We start from the raw sequence: 23,297 nt of genomic DNA on the forward strand, positions 1-23,297 counted from the left end.
TCTAAGATATGTACATGAAGCATAGAAAAATAGAGGGCTATGTGGTAGGGTAATTCTAGACAGCTTCTGGAGTAGGTTACATGGTCAGCACAATGTCGCGGGCTGAAAGGCCTGTGAAGTGCTATAGATTTTCTATGTTCTATATCAGGCTGTGATACAGTCAGTCAGAATGCACCAGTCCAATGCCAGCTTGATATTTGCCAGAGGTGGAATGTACACTGCTACCAGGATGACAGCAGACTAATTCCTCAGCAGATAGGATGGACATCACTTGAGTTCCAAATGTTCCAGGTCAGGGTAGGAGGACCACCATGTCCAGTCTATGATTGTGAGTTAAGCATGAAGCATACACTGGCCACTGTTTGTTTATCTGACGCTGCCATCCAGTCCATGCAGTGGATGGTGAAGCCATAAGTCTGGGGCACTGTCTGGAATTTCGGAGGTGAGCCATGCCTCTGTGAAGCAGAATACACAGTAGTCCCTGAGGTCCCTCTGTTACTGCAGTCTTGCACTAAAGCCTTCCAATTTTATTTTTCAGAGACTACATTAGCTGAGAGGGTGTGTATGTGTGTGGCTGGTGGGGGGTGTGGGTGGAGTTCTTCAGCTCTGTTTTACCTACAGCCCTCTCCAGCAGCCATGTTTCCTGAGATAACAGAGGTGTTCCCCGAGACTCCAGCTGCTTCACCCGCTCCCTGGATGGTCCTGAGTCTGTCAGGTCTGAAGATCGCTAGTTCTTTTAAATAACTTGAGATAGTGTTAACAATGCATTCTCTGTGACTGCTGATTTGAGTTGCAGTAGTTGTAATACTTTATTCCCTTAGGAGCAGCATGCAAAAAATCAACACTCTTTGGCATGATCTTGACTAAGTTGCTAAGAAGTCGATCTGGAGCACTTTGGTACTGGCATTTACTGTAACTGAGCAAGACTAAATAGTTTCAATTAGTTCCAATATATAAATAATCACACTGTGGATGAGACGAAGGCACATGATAGTAATGTGCAGAAAAATATGCCAGTTTTGGTCAGAGCATAACCCCAGTGTTAACTTGTCATAACTAGCCTGACTGTTAGGTTGTGAAAGGAATAACTCACACCAAGTAGCTTTAAGTGAAAAAAAAAACAATAGTTTTTATAAAAATTCAACAGCTCAGTAAATTTAAATCCCATGACAAAATTCTTCACTTTTAATGCAACATCAAGCATCTAAATTGTGTTCACCACCTCTTTTTTTTCAAATGGAACTACAGATGGTCAGTAAAGACTGACCTTGTCACCATGTACTTTAAAAAGTAGTAGAAGTCTTACATATATAAAACACCATTTAGGTCACTTACAAATCATTCCAAAGCAGCTCATAGGCAATTAAATGCTAAGTGGTTACTGATTTAACATGGCAGACAAATTGTGTAAATTAAAATCCCACAAAAAGTAATAGATGAACTAGATTGCCTGTTTTTTGGTATGCTTAGAAATGTTGATTGTGGATAATTTTATATATGAAGGATAAATATTAACCTTTACGTACATGATGAAGAAGCATAACAATTTGTATTTCTATTTTCATGGCTGTTAGGATATATTGGTGTTGTCAACAGAAGCCAGAAGGATATTGAAGGAAAGAAAGACATTAAAGCAGCACTTGCAGCAGAAAAAAGTTTTTTCCTTTCTCACTCAGCATATAAACACATGGCAGAACGGATGGGAACTCCGTATCTTCAGAGGATCCTCAATGAGGTGAGAAATAGTGGTTGGACTACTATCTGATTTTATTGTAATAGTTCATTTGTTTGCATAGATATTAGCTGTAAGTGTGATCCATTGTACTTTGCCAAGATAATTTGATGCTGATGCAAAAATGTTTCTTTTTATTTTAATAATAAAATGAATTAATTACTGGTATAATGATTTGATAATGAATTCTACAAGAAATTTTGATTTCTAGTCTCCCTCACTGATGTATCATGATGTGACTGATTAATCCTATCCTAGATGAACAGATTTATTTACCAAAATTGTAGATGTGTCCTTGTGAGAGCTGCCCACTGGTTAGGGTTGGTTTTACTTTATATGTTATACAATCAGCTTTGAAGACCAAGACCTTTTGAAGTTTTCTTCAAAGCTGTTTCTAACTGTGGTGCCTTTAACATCAGCTTGATCCCTCTTTTTTCTGTGTCCTTCATGTCTATGGCTGTTTTCTTTAGACTTACCTTCAGTAGGTGTTTGTTGAGAGTTAATGTATCCACATTATTGTTGTCCAACTGAGTTTACGTCTGAGGATCATTGTTTCAGTGCTGGCGCTTTTGTCTTTGTCTTTTACCTTCCCTGTGGAGTGAAGGATTTTAAAGAAGTATTATGGGTGGTAATTGACTGGGTTCTTTTGGCAATACTGGTAAGGTCACCTGAGTTCCACATCAATATTGAAGAGTAAAGATGATGATAGAGCTAAATATCTTTAATCAGTCTGATAATCACTTATGGTGCATGCACAATCATTAACATATTGCAGGCCAATGTGAAATTCAGTAATTGAGGTCCTCCATTTATTCAATATTTTGTCATTTCCATAGATCATAGTCAGAAAAGATGTGCTGAATTTGTTTCTCAGAAGGTATGTGCTATGTCTCATCATAGATTTCCCCAATATAAATAAAGGAATTGCTCCTGAATCGGTCTTGATGGTGAATTGTGATGTATTATGTGCAAATTATCTTGGGTTATCCTGCATAGGATGTGTAACAGAGTTCTTGGGTCACTCTTGGTATGTTCAAGCAGGGCAAAATCATTAAGATATTAGAGATCAGTAATAGATGTCTTGGAAGCTCAGATCTTGACTGTTGGCATCAAATATTAAATATCCTTGTGTCCAATTTTTGATCAATTCCAGAAAGAACACCATTGTATAAGACTAGGATAATAATAATAAAATGGAACACAAGGTTGAAACAATACTATTCCCTTTCTTGATTCCATTTTGGGCGATGAATAGGTCTGGCTGTGAGTCAATGTAAGAAATGTTGGAAGTGATCTGGTCATGCAGAAGCTTTATTTCATGTATGCATTTTGTAGGGTTCTCCAGTATGGCCAGTGCCTTTCACAAAGCTTTGTCATTTATGGACTCAGGACTTCGATCAAGTTCCTGAAACTCATGTAGAGCCCTGATGTTATTTCCAACATTGTTCTTGGATCTACTAGACATTGAACATGACTTCTGTATGCTTTCTGAATCAACATTGATATTCCAGCTTTATTTGTTCAGTAGCGTGAAGGTGATTGGGTCAGAAGAGTACTCGTGAATTTTGTTTCCTTGGTTCTCTGGGGAAGCAATACCTTTATAATTTCCGCACAATGGTTTATTTTACTTAAAGGTAGTTTTCTTCTTAGGCAGTCCCCTGAGCTCGAGGATAGCTTGCTTCCACTCTAGATCTCTGAGATTGGAGGAGGCTGAAGAGCCATTGGAGGTGGTGCTGTACAGGGCAGGTAGGAGGTTGTTTGGAATATTGTGTGCTCCTTTTGTTGCTTGTGTGTATCTTCTATATGCTTATGTCTCGGAGATCTGAGGTGCTTAGTGCGTTATCGAATGAGCATTTTGAGAATTCACGGACCAGAGATTTCTGTTTGAGGATGTTTAATCTTTCTTCAAGGAAACTTCAAGAACTTGTATGTTTTCTGTTTGCTAGTATTAAAACGGTCTTGTGCCCTATCTTTCCATTATTTGTGTGTGACATTTGAGATCTGCTTCAAATCCAGATTGCCAGTTTATTTTGTTGATGTGATTGATGCACCATCAATAACTCTCGGAGACGTGAGGCGAGAGATAGGCTTTTATTAGCTGGAAGAGAGCATTATCAGCAGCAAGAGACCATCACACAACAACTTGGAGACTGAAGGAGGAGCAGTGCCTCCAATCGCCTTTATACAGGGGTCTGTGGGAGGAACCACAGGAACAGTCAGTGGGGGGGGAGGACGTGTCCAGACAGGTATATATAGTTCACCACATTCACACCCCCTTTGTTTTAAAAGAGAGTCCCCGAGGGGCGAAGTTTCTTACAAGTATATTTACAGGTTAAGTCTATCAGGCGGTTGAGTCTGTCGCTGCGATCTACGTAGCACCGGCAGTGATTGCACCGGAGACGGTGGTTGTGCTGGTTCCAGCCTGACTTGAGGTGTCAGCCCATTAGGCGTCAGTGATCCCTCATGTGTGTGCCAGGCGCCAGGTATGGGAGTGTCGTGAGGAGTCTGTGTAGGGCTTGGTATGCGTGGTGTCAGGTGGTTATACACCTTGGTGGGTACAGGGTTCATAGTTACCGTGGAGTGTTCGGGGTAGTGGTCTGCTGCTCCTGCAGGCGCCAGGTCGCGGATGGAGACTGTGTCCTCCCGTCCATCAAGTAAGACCACGTAGGCATACTGGGGGTTCGCATGTAGTAGGTGAACCCTGTCGACCAGCGGGAGTATTTATTGTGCCTCGCATGTTTCCGGAGCAGCACTGGCCCTGAGGACGTCAGCCAAGCCGGTAGGGTGGTCCCACTGGCAGACTTCCTGGGAAAAGAAAAGAGGCGCTTATGAGGGGTGGCATTGGTGGACGTACATAACAGGGAGCGGATGGAGTGGAATGCCTCGGGGAGGACCTCCTGCCAGCTAGAGACCAGCAACCTCTTTGACTTAAGGGCTAAAAGTGTGGTCTTCCACACGGTGGCATTCTCCCTCTCCACCTGTCCATTTCCCCGGGGATTATAGCTCGTGGTCCTACAAGTAGCAATGTCCCTAGCCAGCAGGTACTGGCGAAGCTCGTCACTCATAAAGGAGGACTCGTCGATTATGTTGAGAAAGTAGACATTTGCGGTTGGTGGAGGGAAGGGGGCCCTTAAAGTCAACACTCAGTTGCTCAAAGGGGCGGGTGGCCTTGATAAGTTGCGCCTTTTCAGGACGGTAGAAGTGCGGTTTGCACTCAGTGCAGACTTGGCAGTCCCTGGTCATTGTCCTGATGTCCTCAAGGGAGTAAGGCAGGTTCCGGGCTTTCACGAAATGGTAAAATCGGGTGACCCCCGGGTGGCAAAGATCTGCATGGAGGGCGTATAGCTGGTCGAGCTGTGCGCTGGCGCACGCTTCCCGGGATAGGGCATCATTGAGCCTTCCAGGCTGGTAAAGGATGTCATAGTTGTAGGTGGAGAGTTCTATTCTCCACTGCAAAATTTTATCATTTTTGATTTTGCCCCGCTATTGGTTGCTAAACATGAACGCAACTGAGCGCTGGTCGGTCAGCAAGGTGAACCTTTTGTCGGCGAGGTAGTGCCTCCAGTGCCTAATAGCTTCCACTATGGCCTGGGCTTCTTTCTCCACCGCGGAGTGCTAAATTTCAGGGCCTGGAAGGGGACAAGAGAAGAATGCTACTGGCCTGCCTGCCTGATTGAGGGTAGCAGCCAGTACGAAGTCGGAGGCGTCACTCTCTACTTGGAAGGGAATGGATTTGTCCATTGCATGCATTGTTGCTTTGGCAATGTCCCCTTTAATGCGGCTGAGGGCCACGTGGGCCTTGGCTGAGAGGGGAAATGCGGTGGACTTGACCAGGGGGCGGGCCTTGTCTGCGTAATGAGGGACCCATTGGGTGTAATAGGAAAAGAAGCCCAGGCACCATCTTAGGATGGTGGGAAGAGGGAGTTCTAACAGGTCCAATGACCCCGTTCTCCACGACATACCCAAGGATAGTGAGTCGGGTGTTTCCGAACACACACTTGTCCCTGTTGTAGGTAAGGTGCAGAGCTTTGGCCACTTGGAAAAATTGTTGGAGGTTGATGTTGTGATCCTGCCGGTTGTGACCGCAGGTGGTGATATTATCCAGATATGGAAATGTGGCCTTCAGTTGGCACTGGTCCACCATCTGGTCCATTTCCCTCTGGAAGACAGAGACACCATTCGTGACACCAAAGGGGACGTGCAGGAAGTGATAGAGCCTGCCACCCGCCTTGAAGGCGGTGTAGGGGCGGTCCTCCGGGCAGATGGGGAGCTGATGGTAAGTGGATTTCAGGTCTATGGTCGAATACACCTTGTACTGAGCTATCTGGTTGACCATATCTGCGATGCGGGGTAGGGGGTACGCGTCAAGCTGCGTGAACCTGTTGATGATCTGGCTATAGTCCACCACCATCCTATTTTTCTGCACCAACAACCACCTGGGCCCTCCAAAGACTTGTGCTTGGCTCAATGATCCCCTCCCTGAGCAGCCGCTGCACCTTTGACTGAATGAAGGCCCTGTCCCCTACACTGTACCTCCTGCTTTTAGTTGCCACAGGTTTACAGTCGGGGGTTAGGTTGGCGAACAGCGGTGGGGGAGGGATCTTGAGGGTGGAGAGGCTGCAAGTGGTGTCAGTAGCACAGCTGTTGGCATGGTGCTGGGTGGGATGTGTGGGTTGTGTGTGTGTGGTCAGTAGCGGGGTATATGACGAAGTCCCACAAAACTGAGGATTCCTGACAGTGAGCGGTGGAAGGGGCCAGTCATACGCGATAGTCACACTTTTTAGTGGCTCTGGAAGTCCAGCCCCAATAGCACAGGGGCACACAGTTGAGGCATGACCAGTAGCGCAAAGTCCCAATATTCTGTGCCCTGCACCACCAATGTTGCTACACAACCCCCCCGGATGTCTGTGGAATGCGACCCAGAAGCCATGGTGACCCCCTGGCTTACCGGCCGTGTCACGAGTCCGCAGCGTTGCACAGTGTCCGGGTGAATAAAACTCTCAGTGCTGCCCGTGTCAAACAGGCAGCTAGTCCTGTACCCCTCCACCAGGATGTCCATCATTGACCTTGCAAGCTGGTGTGGGGCGCTTTGGTCGAGGGTTACAGAGGCCAGAGTTGAATTGCTGTCTTGGTGCCCGGTAAGCACCTATGGGTTGGAGGTGGGGTGAGGTGGCACTGTCAAAGATGGCCGCCCCCATGCCTCGCATGTGGCGGGCAGGCAAGATGGCGGCAACCAAGATGGCCACCCCCATGCCTCGCACGAGGCAGGCAGGCAGGATGGTGGCAACCAAGATGGCGACCCCCATGCCTCGCATGATGCGCTGCTCAACCCCGCTCGTGGTTTAGACTTACAGACCTTGGTGTAATGGCCCTTCTTTCTGCAGCTGGAGCAGGTAGCTTCTCGGGCTGGGCAGCGTTTTCAGGGGTGCTTTTTGAGTTCACAGAAGTAACACTACGCAGACTTGCAACTGACAGCAGCTGAGGTCGATTGTCCGGGTTGCGGGGTCTGCGGCGTCCACGGGGCCAGCGGGAGATTGCGTGGCTGGACAGCGTCAGCGTTGTGCAGAGCAGCCTCCAGCGTGTCAGCCAGTTCGATCGCCGAGCGTAAGGTAAGATGGGAATTTTCCAGCAGCCGCTGGCGGACATACACTGACCTGATCCCTGTAACGAAGGTGTCTCGTACCAGGAGCTCCACATGCTGTTCTGCTGTCAGTCCCCTGCAGTCATAGGCCTGCACGAGTGTCTGTAGGGCTCGGACAAACTCAGGCCCACTGCCGCCACGTCACTAAGCGATGTCTTGCGTAGACGGTGTTCACCGGCCGCAGGTACTGTCTTTTGAGGGCGTCCAGTGCCCCTTGGTATGTCGGCAGGTCTCTGATGAGGGAGTATACCCTCGGACTGACCTTGGAGAGGAGGATTTTGTGCATGATAGCAGGCTCAGTCACGGGAATCTCTTTCAGGTATGATTGGAAGCATGCAAGCCAGAGTTCAAAGGCAATAGCTGCTTCTGGAGCTTGAGGATCAATGTCCAGTTTTTCCGGATGTAAAATACTCTCCATGTTTTAAAATTCCAGCTAATAAAATTGATGCACCATCAATAACTCTTGGAGATATGAGGCGAGAGATAGGCTTTTATTAGCTGGAAGAGAGCACTATCAGCAGCAAGAGACCATCACACAACATCCTGGAGACTGAGGGAGGAGCAGTGCCTCCAATCGCCTTTATACCGGAGTCTGTGGGAGGAACCACAGGAGCAGTCAGCGGGGGGGGGGGGGGGGGTGCGTGTCCAGACAGGTATATGTAGTTCACCACAGTGATGTATCTTACCATGTTCAGTGAGCTTTTTGCTAGTTGTGTAGGTGTTGCAATTCAGCATTATTTTCATCTGTTTTTATTAACCTGACTCTGTAGCAAATTGTGAATCATTGGGTCTTAGAGGAGGGATTTGATGTTAAATTTCCTCTTATAGTAATTTAGAAGCCTTTGATGTTTCTGACATAAATGTTTCTGATATATCTGATTTTACTTTTAATATTTAGCCTTAACCTACCTGTAATTTCTGAAATTATATGCAACATTTGTTTTTGTAGTTTTATTTTAGATTTCTGGAATTTTCTACATTTTGTATTGAATTCTCATTTCACTTAGGTTAAAAATATTGTTGGTAATTATCTGATCAGTTTGGCCTGAATGTTCCAGAAAGATGAAGAATGTATTTTAAATCATTATGTAGTTTATCAGTGTTTAATTTTGTGACCATGTTAAACAATTATATATCTGTTAATCTTTTCATCTTAAACTTCATTATCGCAAATTTCATGGTAGTTCTAAAATTCCAATGGAAGAGCAATAAGTTCATTGCATTTCCACTTCATTTATGTCTGTTGTGATTTGTTCATGTTTAATAGGGTTGATTTTTTTTTAATGTTATACCATTCACTTTTTTTTAACAGCAACTGACAAACCACATTCGGGAGACTCTTCCAGTGCTGCGAGAAAAGCTTCAGAGACAGTTAACAAATTTAGAAAAGGAGGTAGAAGAGTTTAAAAACTGCCGTTGTGATGACCCTGCCTTGAGAACCAAAGCTCTTTTGCTGTATGTTACTCGCAAACCCTTAATTTTTTGTGAAACTGCTTTGTTTGAAGAATGATGTGGTATCTCTGGATACACTTTGTCAAATATTTTGCCTAACACACACAAAATGCTGTTGGAAATCAGCAGGTCAAACAGCATCCATGGAGGAAAATAAGTAGTTGATATTTCAGGCGAAGACCCTTCATCAGGACTGGAAAGGAAGAGGGAGGAAGCCTGAATAAGAAGGTGGGGTGGAGGTGGGGAGGGAAGAAGTACAAGCTGGAAAGTGATATGTGAAGTCAGGTGAGCGGTAAGGTGGGGGGAGGGGAATGAAGTGAGAAGCATGGAGTGATAGGGTTGGAGAAGGAGAGGAGAATGGATCATGGGAGGAAGGGAAGGAGAAGGGGCATTAGAGGGGAATGGTAGGCAGTTGAGGGAAAGAGAAAAGGGTAAGAGGGGAGCCAGAATGGGGAATGAAAAAAGAGGGATTGGTGACAGGAGGTTGGCAGGGGGCAGGGGGGGGGGGAGAAATTATCAGAAGTTAGAGAAATGTATATTCATACCATCAGTTTGAAGGCTACCCAGGTTGAATATGAAGTGTTGCTCCTCCAACTTGAGAGTGGCCTCATCGTGGAGTTGAGGAAGTCACAAACTAAGATGTTGGAATGGAATCGGAGAGCAGAAGTGAAATGATTGGCTACTGGGAAATCCTGTCTGTTGTGGACAGAGTAAGGTGCTCGACAAAGTGTTCCCCCAATCTGCTACATTGGGTCTCACCAATGTAGTGGATTCTGAACTGGGAAAATCGGATACATTAGATGACCCCGACAGATTTGCAAGTGAAATGTGGTCTCACTTGGAAGGACTGTTTGGATCCCTTAATGGTGATGATGGAGGAAGTGGTTGGGCAGTTGCTGCATTTGTGCCAATTGCAAAGGTAAGTGGCAGGAAGGAGATCAGTGAGGAGGGACAAATGGACAAAGGTGTTTCGGAGAGAGCAGTCCCTGCCAAAAGTGGAGAGTGGGAGGACATAAAGATGTGTTTGTTGGTCGAATGATGTGCTGGATAGAGAAGCTTGAGGGGCGGAAGGTAAGGACAAGAGGAACTCTATTCTTGTTACAGCAGTGGGAAGATGAGGTGAGGGCAGATGATCAGGAAATGAAGGTGTGGTTGAGGGCAGCATCAATGGTAGAGAAAGGGAAACCATCTCAGATATTCTAGAAAAGAAAGCATCATTCTGAGAACAGATGCGATAGAGACAGTTACACTGAGCATGACCTGATGATTTCCTCCAGTATTTTGTGTTTTACTCTGGTTTTCCAGCATTTGCAAAATCCCTAGCATCAGTAAAGTATTCATTTCATCTTAGTTAAATTTGTACTATTTCAAAACAGTGTATTTTAAAAGAGAGATTGATTTGTTCTTGAAAATAATAAAGAATTTACAATTGTAGGCAAATTTTAATGTAAATTAATGTCCCAATATTGCTTATATTTGTGTAGAAGCTCTTGGGAGATTCGTCTAAATCTATGGTGGGTTTGGTTGGGCTTTTTTATGGTTGGCTTCAAGAACTGCATGATGTAGTCAAAGAAGGGGTAGAAGAGGAAAACCTTCATTTCTGTGAACCTATTTGTCCACCTGCTTAGATCAGAGCAAATTCATTCTTTTGCCGTTGCTCATTATCCCTTGATAACCTCACATAACAAAAGATATGTCAATGTCACTTTTAAGTATTTCCATTTGTTCAAAGCTCGAAGACAGTTTGGTGGAAAAACTCCCATGTTTCTTCAGCCATTCTATGGAAGTTTATTTCTGGATTTAATCCTGAAATAGTACAGCCGTTAAAAATGCTCTGTTGTTCTTGGTGGACCAATCTTTGCCTCTTGCATAGAATTCTTTTTGTGATTTTTTTCCCCTTTAATCTGTGTCCTTTGGTCACCAGTACTTTTGACAGTGGAAATTGTTTCTTTATACGAGCATGCACATCACACACACACACACACACACACACACACACACACACACACACACACACACACACACACACACACACATGCTTAGATGCTTTTCAATTGTCAACCTTCACATTTTTCTTGATACCCCAGGCTTAACTCTCCTGTGGATAAGCCTTTGTTTTGTTTTTCTTCTCCATGCTTCTGTTGGCATCAAAATTATTGCTGCTGCTTCTTTAACACGCAGCAATCTCAATTACCACATCCTGCTTGCCCGGTGAGCTTTACACCCAGCATGGCTCATGGGAGTTAATTGACAACATAGTTTTGAATCAGCGGTGTTATGTCAGATTCCAAGGAACAAATACCTAGATTTTTATTGATATTTTTTTTAAATTGTGTTCATCAAATAATCATATAATGGGATTTTTTTTATGAAACCAATGAATCAAATGAGCAGCTGGTGTACATCACAAGTCCTGGTTATGCCTACTGAGTACAGGAGAACAATCTCTGAAAGTATTGATAATGGCTGGGGTCACCTGTCTTGTAAAGACACTGCCAGGAAGAAGGCTTCTGTAGAGAAATTTGCCAAGGACAATCATGGTTATGGAAGAACTATGAATGCCCATGTGTTACGACATGGCATATAACAAATGAACGATGAATCAAATGATTGGATATTCAGAAAAGTCATCGTGTTGAATTTGATTTGAAAGTGAAATGTAATTGTATTTTAGAGTACAGCTCCTCAGACATAGAAGTGGAGCTCAATATTTCGTTGTCATGCCAAAGTTATTGAGAAAATAAATCAAAAATTGAATTGGTGCCTTTTGCATTATAGCCTGTAAAACAAAAAGAAACTAATGAAATTTGTGTGGTTGAAATGATTGCTTATCAAGTTCTCTGTACTCTGATTTTTTTAAAAATACAGTAACAGAATAAAAGCAATTTGTAATGGATCAATTTTTCAAATCTGATGTTTAACAACCATTCATGTTGCCCCAGCTTTTGAACAATGTTCCAGAATGTGTGTCTATTGTTACTAAGTAAAAATTGTTTTCTCTGCTAACCTGTTTTGAATGCTTTCTTGCAAGTTTTATTATTGTCTTAAAGCGACAATAATTAAGTTGGTAATAATTAAGTGTATAATTAAGTTGGTACAGAGACAGGCAAGATGATTTCTTGTTATTAGCTGGGGCAATGTGGAGGAGTGATAAAAGAAATCGATGGGGTATGTCATAAACTCATTGGTAATGGTTTTCTCCCTGATTTGCAATCAGGATGTTAAAGCAGTTCTCTGTGGACTTTGACAAGAAAATTGAAGGATCAGGCAGTCACGTGGATACTGCAGAATTATCAGGTGGTGCAAGAATCAACAAAATATTCCATGAGCGATTTCCTTTTGAACTGGTGAAGGTATAATTTTTGTCAAATCTCATTCTGTTTATTTTATTCACCAGAATTACCTGAAATGTAAATCATTTAAGGAACCAGTGGGGGTTTTAGTCCTTCAGCCCCGTAACATTGAAATCTTCGAAACCTCCTACAACTGTACAGATGTACAGCATTGAAAACAGATATTACAGTCTGCTGGCTGTTAGCTGGAAGTAAAAAAACTATCTCACAACAGTACACTGTGTGAAAGCATCAGTACTCACTAACTTTTCTTTGACAGAACTAATATTCTCTACTTAAGCTATTCCAGACCCCGGAAATCTCTCCATATAAAGAAATGTTTTCAAAAATTTGATTAATTGTAAACATACTGTGAAGAGTGGAATGTTAACTAGAACAAATGCATTTAAAATATATTTGATTAAATCATATAAATCATCAGCAAATATTTGTATTGCAGAAATTATTCATCTTGTACCAGCCAGAATAGACCACAAGAAACTCAAGTACAGGATAATAGACAACTTAAAGCATATCCTATCGATATTTTAATTGATCTTACTGTTAAAAAGAGCACATTAAACAATGTTTGCTTATAATAGCAATAGTCATTCACAGCTCAAAGACTCAAGAAGCTCAAATCAGTGATGTTGATTCTGATTTCTAAATAATTCTAAAACATAGGTTCAATAGATTAATAAATTAATTAAGCTATGTAACTGATGGAAGATTGTTGTGTTACTTAATTCTTAAGTCGCTAGTTAAATTGGATGCTTTAAACCAATTTTCTGCTTTAACAAAGAAAAACTGAAAATGCACAGCAGGTTTTTTAATATCTGATCTGAAAGAAAGTTTACTGTTGCAAATTGTCAGCATCTGCAGAATCTCTTTATGTTTAGTGATGAACAGCTCTTCTCACAGTATGGGTAAAAAGTAGAAAGGATAGAGAAATGGAAATGGTTAAGTGACAGACAGGATAAAGTACAAGGTTCATGTAGGGCATATTTCACCTTTTATTATCACTTTTTTTGTTATTTAATCTCTCATACTTTCTACCCTTTCATAAACTTTGTTTTCACTTTGCCAGCCTGCCACTGTTACCATCTACTCTGCATCTTAAAATATGTTTATATTTAACTTTTCCAAGTTCTGATGAATTGTCACGACAGATACTCTGACCTGCTGAGCATTTCCAACATTTTCTGTTTTATATCAGGACTGTTCTAAGACCTGACAATTGCTGAAGAAATCAACCTTTTTATATTAGTAATTATAATTTTGCATGATCAGTTAAAGAACAAGATCAGCAAAATTTCTACATTCAAAAGCTTGAAGGAGTACCTATTTCAAATGGTTAAAGTAAGTAATATGTGTTGGCCATCCAGCAATCTGTGATGCCATCAAGCAGGTTGAGCAGCCTAATCATATTCAAGGATATGCACACATGAAGGAATAGAGAAAACTAACTTGGGAAAGTACAAATTTTAATTACCCTTTCTTTAAAAAAAAAGAAAATTAAATAAAGATGGAACAGGTGTATAGGATTAATATTTCAGATGCAATATCATTAAACAAAAACTGCACATCAAACTTTCTTAGATTTGTAGTTCCATCATGCATTAATGTCACAGTGTCTTCTGGTGTGAGGACAAAATGTTCACACTTGTTTTAATTTTCATAGATGGATTTTGATGAAAAGGATCTACGACGAGAAATTAGTTTTGCTATTAAGAATATCCATGGTATCAGGCAAGTTTTTAAAGAGTGATCTTTCAATTTGACTTGTAATACAGAAGCAAGTGAAAGTTGATATTTATGACAGAGATGTCTTTTTGATGTTTACTCTTGTTTCCTAAATAATACTTTGAGTCTGTAAAATAGAAAGACAATCATGCAGTATTAGTGCAATAAATTAACTATATTTGTTTCCCTTCAAAAATTTTTAAAAATATCATTGGGATATAATGAGCCAGATAATATTTAGCAAATACTTTGTTATATTGTGTGGTATTATTTTACATTGTTATTGTGCATAATTATACTGTCCCTATTGAATCGTTACATAATCTTAAAATCTCTATCAGGTCAATTCTAAGTTATAATTTTTTTCCTCATAAGTGAGATCCTCTTAATTTTTCTTGATAGATGTAAGCTTGGAGTTCTAATAGCAATCCAGTAATTCTTTTTTTGCTTATTCTCTAGTCCTCATTCGTTTTTTCTGATGGGGTGATCAGATTTGTTCATGGTTCTTGAAGTGGGATCTAAGCATTGTTCAGTGTATTCGGCATGCTTACAACACACACAAGATGCTGGAGAAGCTCGGGCCAGGACTGATGAGGGGTCTTGGCCCAAAACGTTGACTGTTCTCTGCCTGGCCTGCTGAGTTTCACCAACATTTTGTCTGTGTTGCTTGGATTTCCAGCATCTGTAGATTTTCTCTTTTATGTGATTAGGCATGCTTGCTTTTCTTTTCAGTCCTATGTCTAGATGAAAGGAACCCTTGGCCTTGTTTGCTTGTTGGTCCTATTTAACCTCGTTGCTACTTATTCGCACCTCAAGATCCTGCTCACTCTCTTTTTGATACATGTCAGCTGGTTGAGTGGTGTTGCAGCAACAACTTTGCACTCAATGTCAGTAAGACCAAACAACTGATTGTGGACTTCAGAAAGGGTAAAATGAGGAAACATACACCAGTACTTACAGAAGGATCAGAAGTGGAAAGGGTGAGCGACTTCAAGTCACTGGATATGAGCATCTTTGAGGATCTATTCTAGACCAAACATATCAATGCAGTTACAAAGAGGGCACAACAGCGGATATATTTCATTAGAAGTTTGCGGAAAGTTGGTAGATCACCAAAGACACTTGCAGTTTTCTACAGATGTACCATGTAGAGCAATCTAACTGGCTGCATCACTGTGTGTGTGTGTGTGTGTGTGTGGGGGGGGGGTCTTTGGGGGCTGACTAATGAACAGGCTTGAAAAAAGCTGCAGAAAGTTGTGAACTCAGCCAGTTCCGTCATGGGCATGCAGGATGTCTTTAAACAGCAGTGGCTCAGAAATGCAGCATCCATCATTAAGGGCCCCATCATCCAGGACACACCCTCTTCTCATGAAGAAGGTACAGGAGCCTGAGGGCACACTCACTGCGATTCAGGAACAGCTTCTGACCCCTCTGCCATTAGATTTTTGAATGGACGTTGAACCCATGAACACTACCTCATTACTTTTTTTGCACTACTTATTTAATTTAATGATCTCTCTCTCTCTCTCTAAAACATTTATTTCAGTTTTTATTATTTATTGCATTGTACTGTTGCAATTTTACGACATATGCTGGTGATCTTAAATCTGATTCTACTTGTTTTCCATGGTTTTTACAGTTACCTTACCAAAATGGACCATCTCTCTTATCTTTGTATACGTTCTTTTTTCAGTTATATGCAAAGTATTATAGCACAAATTTGAAAACGAGATCTATTTCAAATTTTCTTAATAACATGAAATACTTCTGCATGTCAGTTTAATTAAACAGTTAATGGATTTATTCTAATTAAGGATTCAGTTGAGTTTTACAAAGGGAATGTGATTTTTGGTTTTGAACTTTGGTCTGCAGACTGCCTAAAATTGTTATGAAATAGTCAGCAGTAGAAACTTGTAATAAACAAGAATAATTGGTCAGCCTGAACTTTGTAATGGACATTGGGTGGTGGGGGTCACTTGATGTTGACATTGAAATAGGCTGCCAGAAAGGTGAAGTGATCCTGATGATAGGAATTTCCTTTATTGATACACATTGCTGTCAGAGGCAGTTCTAGGAATTCCTGGTGCCCAGTATCTAAGATCAAGCAAACTGAGCTGCCAAGTAGATTGAAAATAACAGTAGTGAATTGGCAATTTTTTGAATGTAAGCTAAACATTCTACAGAGCATGAATTGCAGATTGATAGTCATGTATAAGATCAGGGTAGAAACCACAATATAAAATGTTAATAAACAAATTAACTTATTAACATAAATGAACAGTACATATTGTATATTTAAGTACAGTATGAAATATTATTCTGAGAATTGCATCCACATCCATTAAACTATTTGTTCTACAGCAGTGAGTGCTTATCAATAATTATTTCTCAAAACACTGTAATAACTCACTATCAAATTAAGTGCAGTGATTTCAAGATATTTTACAGCAAGAATAATTCATGCATGTATTATTTCTGGTCCTAATTTGCCTTGAATACTCTGGAGTGTCTTGCAAAATTGTATAGCCTTTGGAGAAGAAAGGAATTCCAAACAACAACATAAATGTTTGTGTTTAACTATGCATACACATGTTTCTAGCAGTTTTATGTATAATTATGGCATTTTTTGGTAGTTCTGCCGTAATTTCAGCTGAAAGGGTAGTAAGTCAGGCCTTGTCCCATTCAAGCAACGCTTTGTTTGCTTGTGAAGCTAATTCCTCGAAACAAGTGTTCCTACAGTAACCACTGATTAGTTGGCTGTGCTTATGTTGTGGGAGAAATCTGAATTTGCAGAAAGACATTCAGGTTAATTTACTGGCTTAACTGCATACAGGATTATATTAACATGTTATGGCGACCCATTTCCTGGCACATCCGAACTGGCTCACAATTAGATAGCCTACGGGGGTTTGTGAGTACAGAGCTTTGGAGCCTCTGCGCCACGGGGGGCAGGTTGAGGGAGGCTTAAAAGTGAGGCTGAGGATTTCGAATAAAGTTTTTCCTTCGACTGCAGTTACCGACTCCGTGTCGTAATTTTAGCGCTGCGTGTAGCACACCGCTACAATTGGTGACCCCGACGGTCCAAACGATTTTTGGACCAGAAATGACTGTTCATGCGGTTTCGTTGAAACTGCTGGGTTTCTGGACACAGCGCTCGAACCTATGGTTCCAGCAAGCCGAAGCCCAATTCCACGTTCGCCGGATCACCTCAGAAGACTCCCGCTACTACTACATGGTGAGCTCCCTCGACCAGGACACAGCGGCCCAGGTCGTGGAGTTCGTACAGTCGCCCCCGGCAGACAGCAAGTACACGGAATTCAAAGCCCTGCTCCTCAGGACTTTCAGACTCTCACGGCGCGAGCGGGCTGCCCGTTTACTGCACCTGTATGGCTTGGGAGACAGACCTCCATCGGCTTTAATGAATGAGATGTTGTCTCTCGCTGACGGACACACACCCTGCCTCATGTTTGAGCAGGCATTCCTGGAGCAGCTGACCGAGGACATATGCCTGCTGCTGTCTGATGCGGATTTCAGTGACCCCCGGAAGGTGGCAGCCCGGGCGGACTTGCTGTGGAACGCCAAAAAGGTGAGCGGGGCGTCCATCGCACAGATCTCCCAGCCACGCTCCCGGCAGCAAACCAGTCCAGGCCCAGCCGCAGAGCCAGCCAACCCCCGGCCCAATGAACACTGGTGCTTCTACCACCAGCGGTGGGGCGCAGAAGCCCGCCGTTGTCGCCCGCCCTGCAAGTTCCCGGGAAACGCCAGGGCCAGCCGCCGCTGATGGCTACGGCGGCTGGCCATTGGGATAGCCTCCTGTATGTGTGGGATAGAAGGTCGGGACGCTGGTTTTTGGTCGATACTAGGGCTGAGATCAGCGTTTTACATCCGACGAGTTACGACACCCACAGCAGGGCACCGGGTCCCCCCCGAGGGCCGTGAATGGCAGCACAGTAAGGACCTATGGCACCCGTCAGGTGCAGCTACAGTTCGGCTCCAGCCAGTTCACATGGGACTTCACACTGGCCGCCGTAGCCCAACCGCTTCTGGGTGCAGATTTTTTGCGAGCTCACAGCCTACTGGTCGACCTGCCCGGGAAGAGACTGGTACACGCCGAGACCTTTCAGATGTTCTCCCTGGGTGCAGCCCAGTTGCCAGCCCGTCACCTCGGCTCCATCACGCTGACCGACAACGACTTCACCAGGGTCCTGGCGGATTTCCCATCGGTTCTGGCACCGCAGTTCACAGCGGCCATGCCCAGGCACAGCGTACAGCACCACATCCCAACCCAGGGACCACCCCTCCATGCCTGCGCTCGGCAGCTTCCCCCGGACAATCTCCGACTGGCGAAGGAGGAGTTCCAGAGGATGGAGGAATTGGGGATCATCCGGCGGTCCGACAGCCCATGGGCCTCCCCCCTGCACATGGTGCCCAAAGCGACGGGAGGCTGGAAACCGTGCGGCGACTACCGCAGGCTGAACGAGGCTACCACACCGGACCGCTACCCTGTGCCGCACATTCAGGACTTTGCAGCAAACCTGCACGGCGCACGGATCTTCTCCAAGGTAGACCTCGTCCGAGGGTACCATCAAATCCCGATGCATCCTGGCGACGTCCCCAAAACGGCTCTCATCACCCCGTTTGGCCTTTTCGAGTCCCTCCGCATGCCATTCAGCCTGAAGAATGCCGCACAGAAGTTCCAGCGGTTAATGGACGCGGTGGGACGGGACCTGGACTTCGTGTTCATCTATTTGGATGACATCCTCATAGCCAGCAGCAGTCGTCAGGAGCATTTGTCCCACCTCCGTCAACTCTGCGCCCGACTGAGTGAGTACGGTCTTACAATCAACCCCGCCAAATGCCAGTTCGGACTCGATACCATTGACTTCCTGGGCCACAGGATTACTGAAGACGGGGCAACCCCTCTGCCCGCTAAGGTAGATGCGGTCCGCCACTTCCCCCGACCCACCACGATCAAAGGCCTTCAGGAATTCGTAGGTATGGTCAATTTCTACCACCGCTTCCTCCCTTCAGCTGCCCGAATCATGCGCCCCCTGTTTGCCCTGATGTTGGGTCCGGGCAAGGACCTTACCTGGGACGAGGAGTCCGCCGCCGCTTTCGTTCAAACGAAGGAAGCTTTGGCGAATGCCGCAATGCTAGTACATCCCAGAATGGACGCCCCTACCGCCCTCACAGTGGACGCATCTAACACGGCAGTCGGTGGGGTGCTGGAGCAACTCATCGCAGGTCGCTGGCAACCCCTGGCGTTTTTCAGCAAACACCTGCAGCCACCCGAGCTCAAGTACAGTGCTTTCGACCGGGAACTGTTGGCGCTCTACCTGGCAATCCGGCATTTCAGGTACTTCCTAGAAGGTCGGCCCTTCACCGCGTTCACAGACCACAAACCGCTTACCTTTGCGTTTATGAAAGCGTCTGACCCCTGGTCATCCCGCCAGCAACGCCACCTGTCCTACATCTCTGAATACACGACGGATGTCCGGCACGTCTCGGGTAAGGACAATGTCGTGGCGGATGTGCTCTCTCGCCCTACTGTTCATGCCCTTTCCCAAGGGGTAGACTTTGAGGCAATGGCAGAGGCGCAGCAGGCGGATGAGGAGATTCCGAGTTACAGAACTGCAGTCTCCGGTTTGCAGCTCCAGGACCTCCCCGTGGGCCCGGGTGAGAGGACCCTACTCTGTGACGTCGCCTCCGGCCAGCCCCGTCCCGACAGCCTGGCGGCGCCGTGTTTTCGACTCCATTCATAACTTGGCGCATCCCTCCATCCGGACAACTGTCCGGATGGTTTCCAGCAGGTTCGTTTGGCACGGACTCCGCAAACAGGTCAGTGAATGGGCCAAAACGTGCATGCACTGCCAGACGGCCAAGGTGCAGCGGCACACCAAAGCCCCACCACAGCAGTTCCATCCCGCCCACCGGCATTTCGACCACATTCATGTGGATATCGTGGGCCCCCTGCCAGTGTCGCACGGAGCGCAGCACCTCCTGACTATTGTGGACCGGTTCACAAGATGGCCAGAGGCGGTCCCGCTCACCGACACCACCTCCGAATCTTGCGCCCGAGCCCTGATCGCCACCTGGATATCTCGCTTTGGTGTACCGGCCCACATTACCTCCGACAGAGGCGCCCAGTTCACCTCCAGCCTGTGGTCAGCTATGGCCAGCCTTTTGGGGACTCAGCTGCACCACACTACTGCCTACCACCCACAGTCGAACGGGCTAGTGGAGCGTTTCCACCGTCACCTGAAGTCGGCCCTCATGGCCCGCCTGCGAGGAGCCAACTGGGCGGACGAGCTTCCCTGGGTCCTACTCGGCATCCGCACAGCGCCCAAGGACAACCTGCACGCCCCGTCGGCCGAGTTGGTATACGGCGCGCCCCTGGTCATCCCCGGGGAGTTCCTACCAGCCCCGCGGGGGCAAGAGGAAGATCCCGCAGCAGTCCTAGGCAGACTACGCGAGAAGCTCGGTAACCTGGTCCCCATACACGGGCAGCACCCGACCTGCGTACCCAAAGACCTACAGAACTGTAAGTTTGTGTTTGTATGAAGGGGCGGGCATCGGTCACCGCTGCAGCGGCCATACGAGGAGCCGTTTATGGTGCTCCGGAACAACGGGTCCACGTTCGTGCTGGACGTTGGGGGGAAAGAGGAGGTTTTCACGATGGACCGCCTCAAACCGGCCCATGTGGACCTGGCGCAACCGGCCGAGTTTCCGGCACCTCAGCGCAGAGGCCGACCTCCCAAGCAGGTTCTGGCCCAGACTGTGGACGTTGGGGGGTATATCGCCGGTTCTGGGGGGGGGGGGTTATGTGGTGACCCATTTCCTGGCACATCCGAACTGGCTCACAATTAGATAGCCTATGGGGGTTTGCGAGCACAGAGCTTTGGAGCCTCTGCACCACGGGGGGCAGGTTAAGGGAGGCTTAAAAGTGAGGCTGAGGATTTCAAATAAAGTTTTTCCTTCGACTGCAGTTACCGACTCCGTGTCGTAATTTTAGCGCTGTGTGTAGCACACCGCTACAATGTAATGATTTTTGCTTTTAAGAGTACTACATGATTTACATCCCAGGTTTGCGTAATAGTTTACAATGCATAATTTTAATCCTGGAATCTGAGAATGGAAAGTATACTTTTTTATCTAGTGCAATAGGTTTGCTGTGCATATTTGAATTAAATTGTGGAAGTTTATATTATGTATCTAAGAAAACACAAAATGTACTGGAGGAACTCAGTGGCACAGGCAGAATCTTTAGAGGGAATTGGGCAGTCAGTGTTTCAAGTCAAGACTTTTCGTCTGGACTGAAGGGTCTTGACCCAAAAAATCAACTATCCATTTCCTTGAATGGAAAATGCATGAAGTTCCTTGAGTATCTTGTGTGTTGCTCCAGTTTCCAGAATCTGCAGTCTCTTGAGTGTCTAGAAAAATACAGTCTTTAATTTTGTTGCACTGCCAGCCAGTACTGAAATCTTTAAAGACAGATTTGTAATCTGTAGCAACACACACAAAATGCTGGAGCAACTCAGTAGGCCAGGCAGCATCTATGGAAAAGAGTACAGTCGATGTTTCAGGTCGAGACCTTTCATCAGGAATGGAGAAAAGATGAGGCATCAGTGTAAGAAAGTGGGGGGGTGGGGAGGAAGAACCACAAGGTGATAGATGAAACCAGGAGAAGTGAAGAGCTGGGAAGTTGGTGAAAGAGATAGAGGGCTGAAGGACAGGAAATCTGAAAGGCGAGGACAGGAGGCCATGGAAGAAAGAAATAAGTTAGGAGCACAAGAGGGAGGTAATTGCCAGGCAAGGTGAAGGAGGGGAATGATGATGGTGAAAAAGAGGTGGGGTCATTACTGGAAGTTCGAGAAATTGATGTTCATGCCACCAGGTTGGAGGCTACCCGAAAAAATATAAAATGTTGCTCATTCAACCTGAGTGTGGGCTCATTGCGATAGGAGAGGAGGCCATAGGCTGGCATGTTGAAATGAGAAATGGAATTAAAATGGGTGGCCACTAGAATATCCTGCCTTTTCTGGCGGACGGAGCATAGGTGCTCGGCGAAGTGGTCTCCCAATCAGCATCAGGCCTTGTCAATATACAGGAGGCCACACTGAGAGCACCAGACACAGTAGATGGCCCCAGTGGACTCGTCGATGAAGTGTCACCTCACCTGGAAGGACTGTTGGGGTCCTGAATGTTAATGAAGGAGGAGGTGTAAGGGCAGATGTAGCACTTGTTCTTCTTGCAAGAATAAGTGCCAGGAGGAAGATCAGTAGGAAGAGATGAATGGACAAGGGAGTTCCATAGGGAGCGATCCCTGTAGAAAGCAGAAAGTGAGAGAGAGGGAACGATGTGCTTGGTGGTGGGATTCTGCTGGAGATGGCAAGAGTTACAGAGAATTATGTGCTGGACATGGAGGCTGAGAGGGTGGTGGGTGAGGGTATGAGGAACCCTATCTCTGGTGGGGTGGCAGGAGGATGGGGTGACACAAAGATAAATGCCAGGAGGGAAATCTGCAGATTTGTTCTCAGTAGTAATTAATCTTGCTCCTTTTTTTCCCAAATGTGACAATATTTACAGTAAAAACTAAGTATTTTCTGTGATGGGTGGATTGTTTACTTACAGTTAGGAAAGTTTATGGTTACTTTCAGTAAAAATAAATTATTTAGTTTGATGCCATTGCATTTTATGTTTTAATCTAATTTTATCTGAGTTGAGTTGCCTGTTTGAATGTTTGGTTTTCTTCTTTATAAAACAACATAAAAAGAAATTCCACTTTTGCATGCAAAATATATTTGTGCGGAAAATACTGAAAGTTGGTGTGCATGTGTTAAGTGATACATGTACAAAGACTTTCTGAGTGCAGTCAGTATCAAGAGTGATGTTTTGTCTTGCCTTTAATGTCCTCAGACCAGGTTTGTTTACCCCTGATATGGCCTTTGAAGCTGTTGTGAAGAAACAGATTGTGAAATTCAAGGAACCTTGCCTGAAGTGCGTTGATTTGGTTATCCAAGAATTAATACATACAATTAGACAGTGCAGCCATAAGGTAAATAATACTTCTACTTGTTGGCAGTGATAAAAATATTAACATTCATTGAAATAATTATTCTCATTAGTGCAGTGATTTAAATTAAGAGTGCAAGGAACTTGGCAGATGCTCTTTATTTGCACTTCCTCTGAAAATAAATGCAAACTAATGTATAACTAATAGTATAATCCCAAGTAACATAGCTTTGCATTCAACTTATTTTGCTAACAGTTTTTGGATTTCACCCATGCCTTGTGTCATCATAATGTCATGTGCATTTTTTGCATTAAAGCATCTGGTTAAATTTTACATCTCTGTATTCACATATATATGGTGAGTATAAGTAGAGAGAATGAGCAG

At 44.6% G+C, this 23,297-nt stretch overlaps 1 protein-coding gene across 1 annotated transcript in view; it reads left to right on the forward strand.

Moving 5' to 3' along the window:
• LOC132402155 (dynamin-2-like) overlaps positions 1–23,297 on the forward strand; it is a 246,922-nt gene that overhangs the window by 69,329 nt on the left and 154,296 nt on the right. Inside the window, exons 6-11 of the mRNA XM_059984821.1 lie at positions 635–715; positions 1,575–1,735; positions 8,686–8,828; positions 12,043–12,178; positions 13,839–13,906; positions 22,817–22,955. Coding sequence (XP_059840804.1) covers positions 635–715; positions 1,575–1,735; positions 8,686–8,828; positions 12,043–12,178; positions 13,839–13,906; positions 22,817–22,955 — 728 coding nt within the window. The remainder of the gene's footprint in view (positions 1–634; positions 716–1,574; positions 1,736–8,685; positions 8,829–12,042; positions 12,179–13,838; positions 13,907–22,816; positions 22,956–23,297) is intronic.

This window comes from Hypanus sabinus, chromosome 11 (genome assembly GCF_030144855.1).
Source record: "Hypanus sabinus isolate sHypSab1 chromosome 11, sHypSab1.hap1, whole genome shotgun sequence".
NCBI lineage: Eukaryota > Metazoa > Chordata > Chondrichthyes > Myliobatiformes > Dasyatidae > Hypanus > Hypanus sabinus.